At 37.7% G+C, this 19228-nt stretch overlaps 1 protein-coding gene across 5 annotated transcripts in view; it reads left to right on the top strand.

The window, feature by feature from the left end:
• SRGAP1 (SLIT-ROBO Rho GTPase activating protein 1) overlaps positions 1-19228 on the top strand; it is a 281734-nt gene that overhangs the window by 112733 nt on the left and 149773 nt on the right. For all 5 annotated transcript variants that reach the window (XR_013763794.1, XR_013763795.1, XM_079139661.1 and 2 more), the window contains exon 2: positions 15410-15605. Coding sequence is in view for 3 of the 5 variants with exons in the window: in XM_079139661.1 (XP_078995787.1) it covers positions 15410-15605 (196 nt within the window). In the remaining 2 variants the exon portion in view is untranslated. The remainder of the gene's footprint in view (positions 1-15409; positions 15606-19228) is intronic.

The raw sequence follows: 19228 nt of genomic DNA on the forward strand, positions 1-19228 counted from the left end.
TCTTAATTTAGGCATAAGGGATGGTCTACGAGAAATGTGCAGACGGATGTCAATAAAGGGAGAGATTTGTTAAGAGAAAATAGGTGGTAATACTGAAACATGGCTCTTGTTCCACTTTGTACTTGAAGCTGTGGGTGAGTGAACCCCTCCTGTTCTGTAGCAGGCAATGAACTTGGCAGCCATCTTCCTCCTAGCCTTCTCAGATTAGAAACAGATATTAGGTTTGTTTTGAAGGAATTTTCATATATGAAATGAGTATTAATATTTCTTTGTGATTATTAAATCTTTCCTTCCTTATAAGTACTTCTATATTCACTTCTAATGAATTTTCTTATATCCTGGGATTTTTGATTGGTTGGCCTTGTCCACTCTTGAGAGTGCTTGCAACTTTTTTTTTTGTATTTAATTTAAAAATCATTTCTTGGGCTCTTGGAAGGGGACAATGTCCTAGCTTATTCATCTTCACATGAAAGCAACTAGTATGAGTCATATTGTTGGCACTTGATACATTTTTGTTGAGCCGGTGATTGGGCCTTTGTTGCCATGTAGGGAAATTTTTCTAGGTTGGAATTGCTTGAAGGTGGCACAGGCACGTTGTTCTGGAGGATAGTGAATCCCAGGCAGGCAAGGACTTGGGGATTTTTGACACATAAGCAGTAGATCAGACCAATGTCTAAGGTTTGTAAATTTGAGAGTCTGTGATTCCCCTATTTCTCTAACATGTGCAAAGAGGAGAGAAAAAATGTTTATTGGACTGCAGATTACCCCATAAGGCCTTTGTTGGCAACCATAGTTAATGGGTTTTGTGGCAGCACTGGGAGCAGAGGACTTTATCTAATTTCTGGGGTTAGTATGAGTAGTGTCCATCTTGAGAAATAGTTCCTATAAGAGGACTTTCAAGTTATTATTGAAAGTTGGGCTGAGCCCCAGGAGACAATGTGAGGGAGAGAAAACTGTTCTAGTATTTTCAATGCTCAAAAACCTAGTATAAGAAATTTTAGAATAAGTCAAGTCTTTGGCATCCACATTACAAGTAAATTTACTTAAAAGAGAAAATAGTCAGATGTAATAGTGCACATCTGTACTCCTAGGTACTCTGAGACTGGGGCAGGAGGGCTATAAATTCAAGACCAGCCTTAGAACTTAGCAAGACCTGTCTCAAAGTAAAAATTAAAAGGGCTGGGCATGTTGCTCAGTGGTAGAGCACCCTTGTGTTAAGTCCCCAGTATATTGGAGCAAAAAAAAAAAAATTATAGAAAATAATAGGACTCATTAAAGATGTCACCTTAATTTGTTTTAGCTTTCCATACCTATTTACATCACTGATTATTCAAAGGTCCCCCAAATTATCATTGATCTAAATTTTCTTCCTCTTAAAAAAAAAAAAATTAAAAAATAAATAAATAAATAAATAAATTTTCTTCCTCTTATATTTATGACAATTAAAAAAGTATTGATTTTGCCCAATAAACTTAGAATTTCTATTTATCAGAGGTTGAAAAATTGTTAGGCCAAAATCTGGTGCAAAAATGTGTTTGGCCTGTGCAGTATGTTGTTTTAATTTAACTGGTTGGATGGGTTTAAAATTTTGGAGATTTTATCCCCAAATCTAGACTTCTTTCTTCTTGCTCAAAAAGAAAATATAGAATTGGCATAACTTATATCGGGCTCAATGAGGCCTGTGCGGCCACTTAGCCACAGTCATCTTAACAGTCTTGTTATTTTGTACCCTGCCTGCTTCTCTCATTGATGGGGCCTGTCTGTCCTCTGAGGGCATTTGAGTTCATGACTCTGGCTCTATATGGCATGCTCACAGGCAAGTCTTCAGACTATTCAGTGGCTATTATTTCCTCCCACAAGGGAATGCTAAACAACGTAGAGTGTTTCATTGGATTTGGGCAGAGTGTTCTGCCTTTGGGATGATCCCAGCCAGCCAACCATGTAACCAGAGTGAAGAAGAAAACGTATTCCTTCTGTGCTGCACTGCTGGTGTCAGGAGGACCCTGGTCTAGGCCACAGGGTCTGAAGTGCCCTGCAGGCTGCTTGCTCGCCTAAGCTCACGGTTACTTGGCACCTGCACAGGGGGAAACATCCAGTGGAGTGGCAGCAGGCTCCATTCCATCCATTCACACAGCTTTCTGAATGCCGGCAGCCAAGAGAACATCAGCTGTGCCTGTGAGTAGTGTGGGTCCCTGCCAGAAACATCTAAACTTCAAAGGGAAAAAATTGTACTGTGGGCCAACGTGGAAGGCTTTTGGTGATACTGAATTGGGCCCATTTGTACAGAGAAGGAAGAGGGTGCAGAGCGTTCTGTTGGACTCTACCTGTTTTGGATGGCCTTCCACTCTACCCCTGAGCTGCCAAGATAATTAAGAAGCCAGAGTAGCTGCATTTAATACCTAGCCATGTAAATAAAATGAATACAAAGAATTTCTGTTTGGTCTCAGAGCTACTTTAGAATTAGGGTTCTGGAAAAGAAGATCATGAATGAATCTTAGGGCAGATTCCATGGAGACTTGTAGTTGTACATTCAGGATCCATTCTGATTGCACCTAGATTTCGAAGGGTGGATCATCTTACAACCCATCAACCTACACATTGGTTCTAAGAGAAAAAGAACTTGTGCTTTATGTTTGACCTTGAAGTTTTATTCTCACACTGGCCCAAGACTGAAGTCTGATACTTGGAACTTGTTAATAGCAAAATGTACTCTTTAAAAGTCTAAGAGTTTTAGTAGACTAAACCTCTCCTTCCCCACCCCCCTGGGTCTAATTTGGTGACTTCCTGACACCTCCATAACCTATTTTACATTTGTTTCCACCCCCTCACCTCATGTGTCCTTCCTGATGTCTTCTAATTTCTCTTGTTCTCCTGGATTCTTTTCTCTTTGGTTTTCCATTTATCATTTCCTTCCCTCTCTTCCCTTCCAGCTGCCCTCTCCCTGCCATCCATGGGTCCATTGTCTCCTGTTTTTTCATATATTTACTATTCCACCTCTTACCCAAGACACAGGGAATCTGAGAGAGGGCGCATACAGTGTGGGCAGAGAACCGGGAAGGAGGCATTAAATGAAAAGGCAGTGTTTAGATTGTAGATACATAATTAGGGGGAGAGGTGGGGAGAACTATTTGGTACTAAGGATTTGGATGGAGGAGGACAGCATTTCTCCAGCAGTGTGCTAAGAGCTGTTTATGCATTTGATCATGTTTTAAAATGAATCTCTTCCAGATAAGAACAGAGTGGGTGTGGCAGAGGCAGCAATGCTAATATTGTACTTGAGATCTAATTAAGGGTTTACAAGAAGTAGAGGTGTGAGACTAGAAAATGCTGGCATTTTCACCTTTTGAAATGATGTTTTGTTGTAGAGATTTAATGGTATGATGTATTTATGTCTTTTAAATGTACCTTTTGAACAGAAATCACAAGTTGAATCATTTGTAATTTTAAGCCACTTTAACTCAAAATTTAAATCTGATTATATTGATACAAAAGACAATTTCAGTGATATGGTGCTTATAATTTCAGTGAGATTATGGTGCTGACACTGCCTTTCCTTCTCTAAATCAGCATAAAATGATGTTAACAATCTGTTGTCCAAAATTTGATAGGAAATGTCATTTCCTGATAATTTCATTAGCCAGAACATAGTTCTACAGCTCTTTCCTACATGTGAATAATCTGCATTTGTTTCTAACTTGTTAAGTAAATAAATTGAGATATTTCCTATAATAGTGAATGAAGGGCTAAATCAGGATACCATCCCTTAAAACTTTAGAATATTTACTTAATCCCCAATAATTGTCCCAGCCCGCCTACCTTATCACCACCTGCAATACAGCAAACTGCCATCCATGTAACACCGTGACCCCTCCAGACAGTCACAGCCCTGGACCTTTGCATAAGCTACTTCTTCTATCCATAATACCCTTCCTGAACCTGCCCCAACTGGGAAGATTCCTGCTTAGCTGAGCAGCTTCAATGTCACTTCTGAGTCCTCCCTTATTTACATGGACAGAACTTGTTGGTCGCATAGTATTTTTCTCCATGCTGCCACTGTAGGGCTTATTACATTGTATTGTAAATGATGTTAATTATAAAAGTGGCAGTTACAGCAGGGCATGGTGGAGCAAGCCTGTAATCCCAGCAGCTCAGGAGGCTGAGGCAGGAGGATTGCAAGTTCAAGCCTCAGCAATTTAGTGAGACCCTGTCTCTAAATAAACTATAAAAAGGGCTGGGGTAGTGACTCAGTGGTGGAGTGCCTCCAAGTTCAATCCCTAGTACCCTCCACCCCACAAAAATAATGGCAGTTACATGTTTTCATATCTGTAGACAGGGAACTGGACTTGAAGGCCCTGAGGTGTGCCCAGAGCCCAGAACCTGGAAGATGCTCTCAGATGATTCACTTAAGTATTTTCATATTCACTTGCTCCCTGTTGAGTAGACATGTTGCATGACCTTTGTTGAATTCGGTTTTTTTCAGATTGTGTGGGTAAAAGCTGGATGTTCATGCAGGACTATAAGTATGCTTTGATTATAGAGTTTGGCTCATATCTGAAGATAAAATAGAGGACTCACTACACAGGTTGTCTACTTCTTTGGTGTTTTGGAGAGAAAAGATAGTGAAGAAGAGAATTAATATTTCTGACATTTCAGCAAATTTGGTTGATGCTCAGTGTTTGCTAAGGGTCTGAAAAATCTTAAAAGGTGTGTTTGTAGGGGTGTGAATAATAATGTATATATAAAATTGCCATCCTCTCTATAAGAATTTTGTTGTTTTGCAGCCTAAAGCTTGAAAGGCATTTTTTCTTTATGACCCAGAATTGTGGCTTTCTGATGCAATGTGGATGATGAGGAAACACAAGTAACTGGACTACTCTCAGGCCTTTCCTTTTTATGAGCTCCTGAGCCAAAGCCCAGGTGACTCATTTGAAGCTGAAGTTGTTGGAGCCCTCATTTATTGAAATGTAATTAAATCAAAATGAGAAATAAAATTGGCAATACAACCCAAAGTCTCTAACAGAGGCCTAAAGAAAATTTAGCAAAATGATTAGTATTTCCTTTGTCAATTTCCTAGATTAAAGTATTCTCTTAGGGCAGAAGTAGACATATAAAATATACCTATTTGAGAGAAGTATAAAACATCACAATATCCAATAAATTTAACTGGACTAAATAAAATATATTTTATGGCCAAAGTTTCTTAAGGGGCATTTCTAGAAGGAACACAGGGAACAAAGAATAAAGAGTCACAGAGAGAGTGGGTCACCCTCAGAGAGGGACAGAATGTCATTTTGTGAATTAGCAAAATTTGATTCTAAGCCCATAAGTGCATAACTAAGCATTTTGATTTCTTATGCTGTTTACTGAGTCAAATATATGACACAGAGTTATTTAGTACCTAGTAACTTCTATGTGGAAACCTAGAAGTATGTAATTTGTTTTCAAGCAGTTTATAACACATATAGTTCAAAACTTTACAGTTATTGGAGTATAATAACAATAGTATAAAGATTTCAAAACAAAATGAATGACTTAAATATGTCATTTTCTAGAAAGCCATGACATTCAGGAAATTAACTTTAGGCACTTACCTAGTTTTTGACAAATATTTGAATTGGTGAGTGGGGGTCTTTTGGTTTTAATTTTAAGAAAATTACAGAAATGATATGAGACACTTGATATTTATTTGATGCACGAACTCTTTGATTAATAGATGTATATTCTAATATATTTTAAATAAAGTATCTAGAAATTCAGACCTGACTCACTGAAGCTTGTTTTGTGTGATTACCCACTATGTGTAATTGTTCAACAGTTTTGCAGCATGAGCCCTGGAGTCAGACAAACCTGAATGGGAATCCAAGCTGTGGTACTTAGTAGTTGTCTAACTCTGAACAAAATACTTAGACTCTTTCTGTTTTAATATCATGATCTCTGTAATGGAGGGTACTACATAATGGAATTGCTGTCAGAATTGCATGAGATAAGAAATATCAAGTACTTACTACAGGGCCTGGAACGAAGTAGGAACTAAATAAGTATCCTCTTGTTAAATGTACATGGTAAATTGCTTGGGAGTCTAAATTGTTTTCTAGTAGACACTTTAAAATTGTAATTACTGCAGTAAGGGAAGTAGCTTTAATTTTAAAAAGCCTCAATTTACCATTAATTTAGTACAGAAGATTTAAAGTAATTTAAAAGTTTTCCATTCTTAAAACTTAGAGAAAAACATGTAAACTTTTGTGTGTACTTCATAAGACTTTATGTTGAATTATATCAGGAAAGAAAGTCAATGTTTAGAGAATGCCTTGATTCTGTCAGTAATATGGTCATTCCAAAATGTAAATTTTTTATTCTCTACAGATCAGTGATTTCTACACACTGTCTTTTTCTGGTAGTGAAAATCAATCTACTATTAAGTTCTTAAATGTCCTCACTTAATTATAGCGAAGCTAATGAAACTCTGCCTCTTGTGCATTCTAAATAACAGCACTGCAGTGAATCATTCAGATCTGAGCTTCCTTAAACAGTCTTTTCCTACCAGGTAGTTAAACTATAATCATTGATAACCTTAATTTATTGCCCTTTTTTCTTGGTCAGCTTATATTTGAAAAAAAATGCAAATTTGTTTCACATACTTTATCTGCAAATGTTAATGAGTCAAATACAATATTTGGCTTTCAAAAGCTATAAAAATGGATGTCTTTGTAGTAAGCTTTTATTCTAAAATAATACTGAGGTTTACATCTTTTCATATGAAGGTATTAAAGTGAAGACTTAGAAAAAAAAATGAATACAACCTCTCAGTGTCAGATATTTCATGAAATTTACTTTCACTTTGGAAATAATGAATATTAACTCCACTGCAAAGACAGTTTCTTGCCTTATTTTAATCCAGAAGAGGATTTTCCCATAACTACTACCTCTAAATATGCTTATCACCTCTAGAATTCTAGGATGAAACTGTGATTTTTGAGCTTGGGATATAAGCAACTTGATTTCATATAGGTCTGTTGTACTATGCACTTTGCTTAAACTATTGGTGATAACATGATCTTAAAGTAGAATACTTCAGGGAATTTTAGGTTCCTTGAGGCAGTGATCTGGAAGGTTATTTTTAGTCCAGCACCCTTGACTTCCTTCCCCAGAATCTAACCATCTGGGCCACGGTATCAAAAATACCACTTTGAGTTTACTTAAGGAACTATATTTCCATTCCCCAAATTTATAAACCCTTCAAATCTTACCTAATCTTTAAAGGTAGTGTAGGGCCAACCCCTCTGTAATTGTCCTGATGATCTCCAGTTGACCAATATTCAGTCCTTTTGTAGAAGTCCTTTATCCTAGTCGTCTATATCATGGAACCTAGAACTTGTATTTTTTTCATTACTTGTTTAGTGATAATCAGCCAATAATGTGCTTTACACTATGGGAAAGTATTTTTCTATCTCATCTCCTTGAAGCCTTCCATTGCATTTGGAAGTGGAATATAATGGCTAGTAGTGACCATTTTGCCATTGAGGAAACATGGGTTGTTCAGGGATCATCACTCTTCTAACTAGAACTATTGTGCTAATACTTTGTATCTGTACTGTTTGCCTCATAGGTAGGTCTTGCTTTCTGATCAAGCCAGTCAACTCTTCAAAGACCTCTTTTTTTTTTTTTTTTGTACCAGGGATTGAACCCAGTGTCTTTTAACCACTGAGCCACATCCCCAGCCCTTTTTTGTATCTTATTTGGAGACAGGGTCTCACTGAGTTACTTAGGGCCTTGTTAAGTTGCTGAGGCTGGCTTTGAACTCATGATCCTCCTGCCTCAGCCTCCCAAGCTGCTGGGATTACAGGTGTGTGCCACTGTGCCCAACCAAAGACCTGTTTTAGTGGGAACTCTACATTCCAGATTCCTCTTAAGAGACAGTTAGTTGTTAATTTACTTATATTCTACAGGGTCACAGTCCAATAGATGGGTCACATTGGTAATTTTAGATTTTTTTTTTTTTTTGGTAGTTTGAGAAGGTGGGAGGAGTTCCCAGGGAAAGAGGATAAGCAAGGATCTTGAAACACATCACAGAAATGAATTTAAGGAGAATCAGGAGTGTTGGCACTGCCTTTAATCCCAGCAACCAGCAGGCTAACACAGGAGGATGGAAAATTCAAGACTAGCCTGAGCAATTTAGACCCTGTCTCAAAATAAAAAATAAAAATGTATCTCAGTGTAAAGTGTCCTTGGGTTCAGTCCCCGATACTTTAATTAATTAATTAAAGGACACGTCAGATAGAGGCACAGACTAGGTTTATTTAAGAAAGCAGCGATGCCAGCTGGGGTTGTGGCTCAGCGATAGAGTGCTTGCCTAGCACATGTGAGGAACTGGGTTCAATCCTCAGTACCCCATACACAAATAAAAAAAACATACTGTGTCCATCAACGTTGGAAAACTTAAAAAATAAATAAATAAATAAATAAATAAATAAATAAAGCAGAGATGCATTCAACAGAGAAGGCAGGCCATTTCAGAACAAGACTAAGCAATCCCTGTCTGTGGCTAGAGGCTGAACTAGAGGTGGAGTCAGGACAGAGTTACATAATGTCGCATCAGTTTTTCTCCTGCTTGCGCATTTCCCTCACATCATACTTTTTGAGGGCAAGGATGCAGGCCAGGGACTAAGGCCAAGGACCAGGGCCAAGAACTCAGGCTGGGTTGTCCAGGAGTTGCTGGTTGTACATTCCAGCCGTTCATGGGTGCTTCTCTTTTGAGACTTAGTATAGCTTTCTTTCTCTGTATCCCCAAATTCCCATCTCAGGGTGAAATTAACTTTAATAACTTTGCATAAAACAATATATCTAGAATTTTATAATTTCAACATTAATTAATATAAAAATCACTGACATTCTTTTAGTCATACTAAGATTTTGAATCTAGTATGTATTTTGCACTCACAGACTGGCCATATTTCAAATGCTGACTAGTGACTATGTATTGAATGGAACAGCTCATAAGATTTCTTCATAATGCAGTTGAAACGCCCTATGCCTCAATAACAAATTAAATAAAATACGGCGATCATTAGTTCCACAACAGAAGACAGAAATAAGTGACTCATACATAAAATATAGGAGGCATGGGGTAAACATGGATACCATTCATTCTGATGAGGGTTTTTTACTGTTATTTGTGGTTTGTTTGCCCAATATTCATCATTTAAATGGGGAGCCATAAATTTACAAAGGAAACTCTTATTTCATGAGGTGCAGAATACTTAACATTTTATTTATTTATTTATTTATTTATTTATTTATGTTATTTTCTGGACTGCAAATCCAAATATTTATCTTCCTTGATCAGAATTGTTCAGTTCTTCCCCACCAGAGTTCCAGAAGTTACCTGGTAGAAAGATTGATCAGGGAACTTAAGTAAGATTTTACTCTTCAGCGTGCCACATGAGGTCCTTCCTGATTCACCGAGTCCATGACTAGAACTGTCTCCCAACCACAGCTGGACCTCTGCAGCACAGATGTTCTTGTAGCTCTTTTCTCTCCCACCTGCTTCAGCCTCGAATGCTCTTCTCCCTTGGGTCTGACAACAGACTTCTGATTGGTCAGTCTCAGGATGGCCTCCTGAGTGCTTGCCTCTTTACTCAACCATGAATACTTCCTCTCTCCACGCTTTTCATTTCTCCTTGACTTTCCTACATTAAGGTTCTGAAGATCACTAACTCTCTTACCGGTTTGTGCTTCCTCATTGAGGATAGGACTCATGACCTTCATTCACTCTTATTTAAAGTCACTCGTAAGGAGTATGGCCCAAGGAAATACTCAGAAGTACTTTTTCTAATGAAAGTCTATTGATACTAGTGACAGTATATTCACCTGTTTCAAAGTGGTTTCCAGAGGCAGCATGCTTTTTGCTGATATCATCTCATTTAATTTTTACCACAGTCTTATGAGGTGGGAATGATTATCCTACAAGAAGAAACTTTGAAAGGTTAAGTAACTTGCTCCATACTACATGAATTTTAATAGGTGACACTGTAACTCCAGCCTGGACCCTTTCTGGTATTACCTAATTTCTGCACAGAGTGTAAGAGGAGCATAAATTTTTCAGAATTCTAGTGAAGCAGAAAAATGGCCTTTGCTTATTCAGTCCATTCACTTAAAAAAAAATCAAAGCTTGCCTTTATGGATTTTTTCTGCTCCAAATTTTTGGCCTAAGAAGCATATTTCACAAAGTTGCACCTGGTGTTTAATTAACTGGCAGTCACCAGGTTGTATAAATAGTCACATGAGCAATGAGCATGTGAATAATCAATGGAACTAGTAAGAGTCTCATTCAGTTGTTACTTTCTTGAAGACATTTCAATGCTCTCCCCTGTCATTTGGGGAAATTCCTTACATCCTTTGGATCAAAGTACTAATACATATTAACAGAGTGTAGACTTTTGCTATGTGGACTTACTGGCCAAATGAGAAAATAAAATAACTGAGATGGCTTGTGATGCTTTAGAACTACTATTTCCTAGATGATCAAGAGTATCACACAAGCCTATCACTTACGTGCTCTAGTCTTACTCATTTCAGTAACACATTCAAGAAACAGGCAGGCAGGACCTATCTTTCCATGCAATTTGTATCAGTCTGTGGTTTTGTACCAATTTATTTTAAGAGTTAAGACTTCCCTTTATTGGAGCAATAACAAGAAACTCTATTTCCTCTATTTCTGGGCAATTCCATTTTATTCAGTAAGGATTAGTCATCTGATTTTTATAGTTTTGAGGAACATTTCAATTTTTAAATCTTTATTTTTACAAATCGTAATGGTTTGAAAGCACGCATGTGTGTTGTTCAATTATTGATGTCGATTGATTCTGTTTGATGCTCTGGTAAAACAAGAAAGACTTAACAGTGATTTTTTTTTTTTAACGAAGAAATTTTAGCCCCCATTATAACAACCATTATGATTATTTAGTGGGTCCTAACCTAGATTTAAATAATGACTGTTCACAGCCTCCTTGAAGATCACATTTTTCTGCCTAAAAGAGGTTGCACCCCTCTATGCAGGTATGTGGGAGTGATAGTGGAAGTCCTTCCTAGTATTCCATTTGGTAAATCTTTTCCATGCCATTAGACATTGTAACAATTAATGTACAGATGGTGTTGGCCAATAAGTAAATTTACTGTTTGGCTTATGAGTAAATTCAAGATGAAATAAATAAAAATATTGAGGCAAGAGTCACTTTATACAGACATCATTTAAAAGGGCTTATTGATATCTTATCTAATTTGACAAAAAGTATCCAAAAAGTTCTAGGTGTGGAAATGTGAACTTGTTATTATGATGATAATCATCATTATCAGAAATGTATCAACAACTAAAATTTTATGGAATTGTAATATGGCTTTTTTTAATATAACTGCTGTTTTCAGTTGTAATTCATATATCAGATAAGTAATATGGCTTTTTTTTAATATAACAGCTGTTTTTAGTTATAATTCATATATCAGATAGTTTACCAACTCTGTGATTTTTAGTGTATTCAGAGTTCTGCAACCATTACCAAAATGAATTTTGAATCATTTTCTTCACCCACTCCCTGCAAAAGCCTGCATTCATTAGTAGTAACTTCCCATTTCTCCCCAAGTCTCCCAACCCTGGATAATCACTAGTCTTTCTGTCTCTATGGATTAGTCTATTCTGGACATTTCACATGAATGGAATCATAGATCATGTGGTCTTTTGAGAGTGGTTTTCAGTCACTAAGCTTAAGTTTTCAGGATTCATCCAGTCTGTGGCATAAATCAATACTTCATTCCTTTTTATGGTTAAACAATATGCCATTATATGGCTGGCTATGCCATGTTTTGTTTAACTGTTCATTGTTGATAGACATTTGGGTTGCTTCCATTATTCAGCCATTATGAATAATGCTGCTATACACATTCAGGTACAACTTTTTGTGTAGGAATATATTTTCATTTCTCTTAGATGTATACCTAGGAGTAGAAATCCTGAATCATCTGCTAACTCCATGTTTAACCTTTTGAGCAACTGCCAAAAAGTTTTCCTGTATAACTGTATCATTTTCATTCCTACCAGCAGTATATGAGGATGCCAGTTTCTCCACATCCTCCCCAGCACCTGTTATTGTCTTTCTTGGGGCATTCATCCTGATGGATATGAAGTATAGTCTCATCCTGCTTTGAATTTGCATTTCCCGGATGGCTAATGACATTGAGCAACCTTTCATATGCTACTGCCTATTTGTGTATCTTGAAGAAACAACTATTTATTGATACCTATTGCCTACTTTTTAAATTGTTTTTGTTTTTATTGATTTACAAAAGTTCTTCCCCTATTCTATATACAAGTCCCTAATCAGATATTCTATGGGGTATCTTTTTATTTTCTTAGTGGCTACAGCTGTATATTTTGTAGCCTACTTACCTCTGGGAGCATTATGAACTCCAAACTCCAAGTGTGGGCCAGTTTCAGCTCCTCTTTCTGTAGTCCCTTTGTTATTGTACCAGTCACAGAGTATTGGTAGCATGATTCTAGAATTTATCTTCCCTATAAGATGGAGCTTTGTCTTACAAATCCTTTTATTTCCATAGCCTGGGACTCTGCCTCACACAAAATGGGAACACCATAATTGCTTGTTCAACTAAAGTACATTGAACCTTGAATTTTTCCCCCAATGATCCAGATCAATACTAATCCAAGAAAGCTGATAGAAAAGGTCTTAATAGACTATCAGAGAATCTAGGGTGGGGTGGGAAGCTGCAATCCCTGGCATAGAAACAAGAGTATATTTCTAGAAATCACCCCTTGAGGTTTCACTAGTTCCAACCTTCACAGTTCTGTGGTACCGTGACAGTGGAGTTTCTAGCTGCAAAGGCTACTTTGCGGCCCCACTGAGGGATTCCTGTGGTGTGGGCCTCAGTGCCCAGGGACTGCTGCTCCCTGTTCTGAACAGCAGGCTAACGTTCACATGACTAAGCATTTACTTTACTCATATAGACATTTATTTAAAATTCATGGTGGAACTTGCTACCTTGTGGCTCTGATGTGGTCTAAGGAATCCAGATTTCCTCTTCTAACAAGGTATTTCCTATGGTAGTAGTTTGTTTAGCAATTTAAAAAAAAAAAATGATCTGTTTAAACATCCTTTCCTTGTTTGTCTAGAATTTTTCCAAATTGAAAAGGTTCTCTTCCATATTCTGGGCATATTTTATGCTCTCACAAAGATTCTCTAGATTCTGTCACTGTACATTTTCGCTATTGTTGAAAATGGTGCGAGGGTCTTTACTTTGATTGGAAAATTATGATAATATGAAGTAACATTTACTCTCCATAAAACAAAGATGAGGATTTAATTGTTTAAAATCAGTCCTTCTCAGAACTCTAGTTCTTAATTTTAAATCCTGGTAGAAACAAACAAAAGAATATTTTAAAATGAGACTCAGTAAGAAAGCCTATATAATTTTTGATGAGATTTGAGATTTGTACTCTCAACTACTTTTATTTCCTATTTAGCAACAAGGCAGCTTAAACACACACACACACACACACACACACACACACACACACACACAGAGTGAGGGATAGAGGGAGAGAACTAGTTGATAGCCTAAGATGATTGATTTATTTTCTCTTAGCACAGCAAGATGTGCTAAAATTACTTCATCTCAAAAGACTTACTGGAATTCCTGAATGAGAAATACCCCCACCCCCACCCTTTATTTTTCCCTTTATGAAACAAAAATAGTTCTGTATTTTTGGGAGAAAGAGTTTGGCAGACAGGCTGATTATAATACTGTATTGGAAAACACTTACTTCGATTGACTGAAAACCAGATGCAATTCGTGGTAGTTAAAAGCCAATGATAATGTGTTACTTGGTGTCCACACACTTGAGTTTACTAAGAGTATCCCTCAATCTGAGGTGGAGAAACCAAGAGAAGAATGGAAAATGCTTCCCTGTCTTTGCCTCAGGCCCCCAGAAGAGCACTGGCTGTAGCATAAGGTTAGGGAGGTTGAGACTTCATGTCCTCTTTCCCAGAATATAAGCCAGGCACTGTACAGCTACTCAAAATGGTGGCATGGATGGGAGGGGGTGGGGGAAGCATTTGTTTAGTCAGAGATCAGAGTTGGAGGTTCTGGGGGTAATACTTACTAAAGTTCTTAAAGTGTTTAATCTCATTAAATCTCAGTGTACTCTTTCTAAAAGTGGAAAGTAATGCTAGTCCTTACTAGTAGAATAGCAAATACTGTATTTCAATTAATTATTGTTAAATTCAGCAAATTTCCTGACCATCTCTTCCACCAGGACTTGACCGGCTGTCACAGGCCTGATTAGTATGTCTAGGCTTCATGAGTATGTATCATCAGCTCAGTCCTTCTCTATCCAAGAAAGATAATAGGGAGAAGTTGAAGAAGTATTATTTGGACATTGATTTCTACTAAATCCACCAAATTAGATTCTGTGCCCTCTTACAGGGGATGTGCATTGACCCTAGGGAAAATGAGGTAAAGAAGTTTTGTAGTATGAATATTCTTTCTTTGGACGTGAGCCCTGCATAGTCAGTAGTTATTAGTTACTGTATCTCACTTTCCAAAACATTTTCTTTATAATAGTCATTTAGAGATATTTTTGCATGCCACATTTTTGCCTTTATGCTTTTGTAAAATCACTGAATGATTAAACCTTCCTGTTCCTAATATATTAAAAAGGATTCTTTCTCATTTTCATGTGCCGATAAGGGTGCGAGTTTGAAAAAAGTGAAGGCCAAGTGAACAGGCCTTGCAGTTGTGAACAGAATGATAAAGTGGAATCTGAGGGTGCCCCATTATGAATGGATTATTTAGATAGAGAAAGAAGTTATTTTTAGGCATGGCATTCCTATAAACCCTGAAGCTGTGGGTTTTACAAATGAGAAGTTGATGCACCAAATAAAAATTACCAGATGCCAGCCTCTGTGCGACTGACAAAGGGTAGTGGTTCAGAATCTTGAAGAAATGATGCTCATTTCTTTGCTATTTCAACTCAATGGGGATGGTTGGAGTAAAATACCGCTGAAAAAAATTATAGTGTACTCAGCTACCAAAGATGTCCCATGTTATGAATTGTTATCTGAAAGGCTTTAATTTTCCCCCTCATGACTCCGTACGTTTTTGTAGCATTACAGATGTGACCCACATTTCTATTCTAATTTACTGCATTCTTTCCTGAGTCTCATCTCATACTTTTAAAGGGTCAGTAGACATTTCATTTAAGGAACCGACCTGGACCCAGCACTCGAACAGAGGTCTAACAGAGACCTAAATATATGATAGGATTCAATCCTTGTCCCTTGCACATACCAGCACACCTCAGTAGTTTTCAGAAACTTATCAGTGGGTTCTCTTCTTTTCTTAGAAATTCGAGCTCAACTGGTAGAACAACAAAAATGCCTGGAGCAGCAAACAGAGATGCGAGTTCAGCTCCTCCAGGACCTGCAAGACTTCTTCCGGAAAAAAGCCGAAATTGAGACAGAATACTCTCGGAACCTGGAGAAGTTGGCCGAAAGGTTCATGGCAAAAACGAGAAGCACCAAGGATCATCAGCAGTACAAGTAAGAGAGACTTGACTCAAATGCACCTTTTCAAGAGGATATCCTGCCTTTTTAACAAATCTTGTTTTTAGACTTTTTTATTTTTATCTGAGAAAATATTGGTAGACATATCTCCATAAATAAAAGCAACCCTTTGCACTTATAGGTCATGGACATCATTTTACCATATTTTAAACTAATGATATTCTCCTGAAATTATTCTATTGTCAATGCATATACATATATATATATGCTCACTCATAATCATTTTGCTAAAAACCCTTATAATAATGTGTTATGTGTGTATATTATATATATATATATATTTTTTTTTTCTTTCTTTCTTTCCTTTTCTTTTTCAGCACTAGGAATTAAACCCAGGGCCCAGGCATGCTAGGCAAGAGCTCTATCACTGAACTACATCTCGGGTTTTTTTTTAAGTTTATTTTTGAGATAGGGTCTCATTAAGTTTTCCAGTCTGGCCTCAGCCTTTTGGGTTCAAGTGATCCTCCTGACTCAGCCTCCCAAGGGGCTGGGATTATAGGCATGTGCCACTGTGCCCAGCCTCCAATACACATACATATATTTATGGATAAATTTTTATATAAGAAGGAAACATGTTCGTAAAATTCTTATTTTGTTTCTTTCAGTTCTCTTTTTCTTTTTTGAGATAGGGTTTCACTGTGTTGGCAAGGCTGGCCTTGATTCATGATCCTTCCATCTCAGCCTCCTGAGTAGCTGGATTATAAGCATGCACCACCACACCTGGCAGTAAAATTCTTGATTACAGGAAACTGGGAGTTAAAATCGGTCACAGGTAGATATCAAATTTGAAATAACTGCTCTTCAAGGAAAGACCTGATGATTTCTGTAATGATTTTATATGAAATGAAGCAATAAGGGTTTGTTTAGTGCTCCCCACCCCACCCCACCCAACATGTTTGTGTTCATTGTGATTGAAACTGATTTAAAACAAGAACTTAGACAAGTGAGGTGGCTCACTCCTGTAATCCCACAACTCAGGAGGCTGAGGCAGGAGGATCACAAGTTCAAAGCCAGCCTCAGCAACTTAGCAGGACCCTGTCTCAAAACAAAAAACAACAAGAGCTGGGGATCTGACTCTATGGTTAAGGGCCCCTGGGTTCAATCCCCAGTACAAAAAAAAAAAAAAAAAAGAGCTTTTAGCAACATGCTTGAGTGAGCATAACTAAACCTTAACATTAATTGTACTCCATTTGTTTAACAAATACATGCAGGTAATTCTATTAATGAATTTTTCTTCATAGTTTAAACCCTGGAGATAGAGAAGGCACAGAGCTCCAGTACACATGCTCCAGCAGGGGAAGCACAGGACACCATAGACAGATAGGATGAGATCCACTCTCCAGTGGAGGTAGGGGAAGGTCCTGGAAGAAGCTGTGTCTCAGCAGAGACCTAAAGGACTCATTGGCCAGTAAAGAGGAGCTGAGGAGGGTACTCCAGGCCAGGGGAGCTTCATGGTTAAGGGACCAGAATGGAAGGAGTGGAGGGTAGGTTTGCAGTGAAAGTGCAATAGGAGTGAGTAGTGAGGGGTGGACAAAGTGGCTCCAGGCATAAACTGGGGCTGATCATGGAATTCTTACCATCTTTCTGGGCAGTTTTGACTTTATTCTGAGGTCACAAGAAGCCTTTGGAGAGTTTTAAGTAAAAGTGTGACCCACCCTCACACAAAGAAGTGGAAGAAAACAGAGGGAGAAAAAACACCAGAGGTCCTCTCACAGAAAGGACGAGAACCAGCCACCCCACAAGTAGAGAGAAATGGACCTTGTTAGGGAGATAGTAAAAAGGCAACAGAGACGTTCATTTCTGGAACTACAGTGGACCAGATTATCTGGAAACCACTTCTGCCACAAAACTGCTAAAAATGCTGGTTAAAATATAATAGGCATCCTTTGCAATGTACAGCTGCCCCTGTGGGAAAGTAAGGGAGATTTTTAAGGACTGAAAAAGGAAGAGGGAAGTGAAAACCTAAGTGGCAGTGGTATCACCCTTTAATCCCACCTGGGGACAAAACATCTACCTACCTGCACAGGGGGACAAGGAGAGCAGTCTGCTCCAGCTGGGCCACTGGAAGCTAGATCTTTTTCTTCAGCATTGGTTTTCAGTGCCATTGTACACCCCTCCCTGACCTTAGATCCTACATAAAAAGTAGGGTGGGGTACATTTGCAGAAGCAAATGCAAAGCTATTCTGGATAAGGAATATCTTTTTCATTTTTTTTTCACTCTTCTTTTTTCTTTTATGGTTGACTTTAGCCTCTAGTTTTGGTCCAGCATAGAAATAAATCTTCATGATGATTCCCAGGGTAAAAACGTCTAATGCACTTGCAGAAACTGAGGCCGCAAAGAGGAGACTAGAGCCAGTACTAGATTCACATGTATAGTAATTGTTCCTTTTTAAAAGCAATTGCAAATAAGGCTGCCCACTCACCCATTCAACAAATATACCTGAATGTCTTTTTTCTGTGTTTGTACTTAGTAATTGATTGTAAACTGAAAATATGGATGGGCCCATGCTCCAGAATCTGGCCCCTTAGTGAATCCAGTGCCACGTTTTTGTTTCTCCAGGTTTTTTTTTGATGGTTTTCTTCAAAAGATAAGCGGCTTAAAATTGTCTTTGACTTGACTAAGTTTATTATTGAATATGGGATTAAAGATGAATAGACAATTAATCTGTAGAAAGGTCAAACTACAATTAGGCAAAACTAGAAGATGGGCTTTATTAGAATCATCCAGACCTGGGTTTGAATAATGGCTTCACTGTGCAACTTTAGTTAAGTGACATACCCTCTCTGAGGCTTGGTTTCTTAATACATAAAATGGGGTTTTACTACCACTAAGAGAGAAACATGACTAAGTCACTGTTTTGATTGATAACTGACAGGGAATATGCATTTCTTTTTCCCTTTGCCAAAAAAAAAAAAAAATGCTGTATCTTTAGCACAGAAATGTTACTATTCATTGAAGCTGGACTCTGGAGTCTGCTCTTATTCAGTTTGAGGATGCTTATTGTGCAGAACACTTCTCAGCCTGAAGTTTCCACTGCATAATAGAAAGACCAAGGCTTGGATCAGCCTCCCTGAACACAAAGGCTCACTTTGACACTAGCTTTGGTCTTTATCAAATCACAGTGCCTTGCTAAGCTTCAGTTCTCTCATTGACAGGAAGGACACAAAGAATCTCTGCCTTAAATAGTAGTGGTAAGGATTAAGTGGAATTAATGTCAACTCTTTAGAGCAACCCTGGTTAATCATAGCTAACTTTATATAGCACTAACTATGTGCCTAAGGCATTATTGTAAGCATTTAAAAGTATATATTAGTTCAAATTATCCTCATAATAATCTTAGAGATGAGTATTATAATTTTACTCATTCTGCAAAATAACCGAAACACAGAGGGGTTAAAGTCATTTGCCCCCAACTATTTTGCTAGTAATGTATATGGAATGAGAACCTTCAGAGCATTGCTCCGGAGTTTGTGATCTTGACATGTATACTGCTTCTCACTCAGTAAATGATATTTTGCATTCTTATTATTTTTCTCTTGGTGCATTATAATTATATCTAATAGAGGGATTCAGTATGCCATGTTTGTGCATGCACATT

This window comes from Sciurus vulgaris (assembly GCF_902686455.1).
Source record: "Sciurus vulgaris genome assembly, chromosome: 5".
NCBI lineage: Eukaryota > Metazoa > Chordata > Mammalia > Rodentia > Sciuridae > Sciurus > Sciurus vulgaris.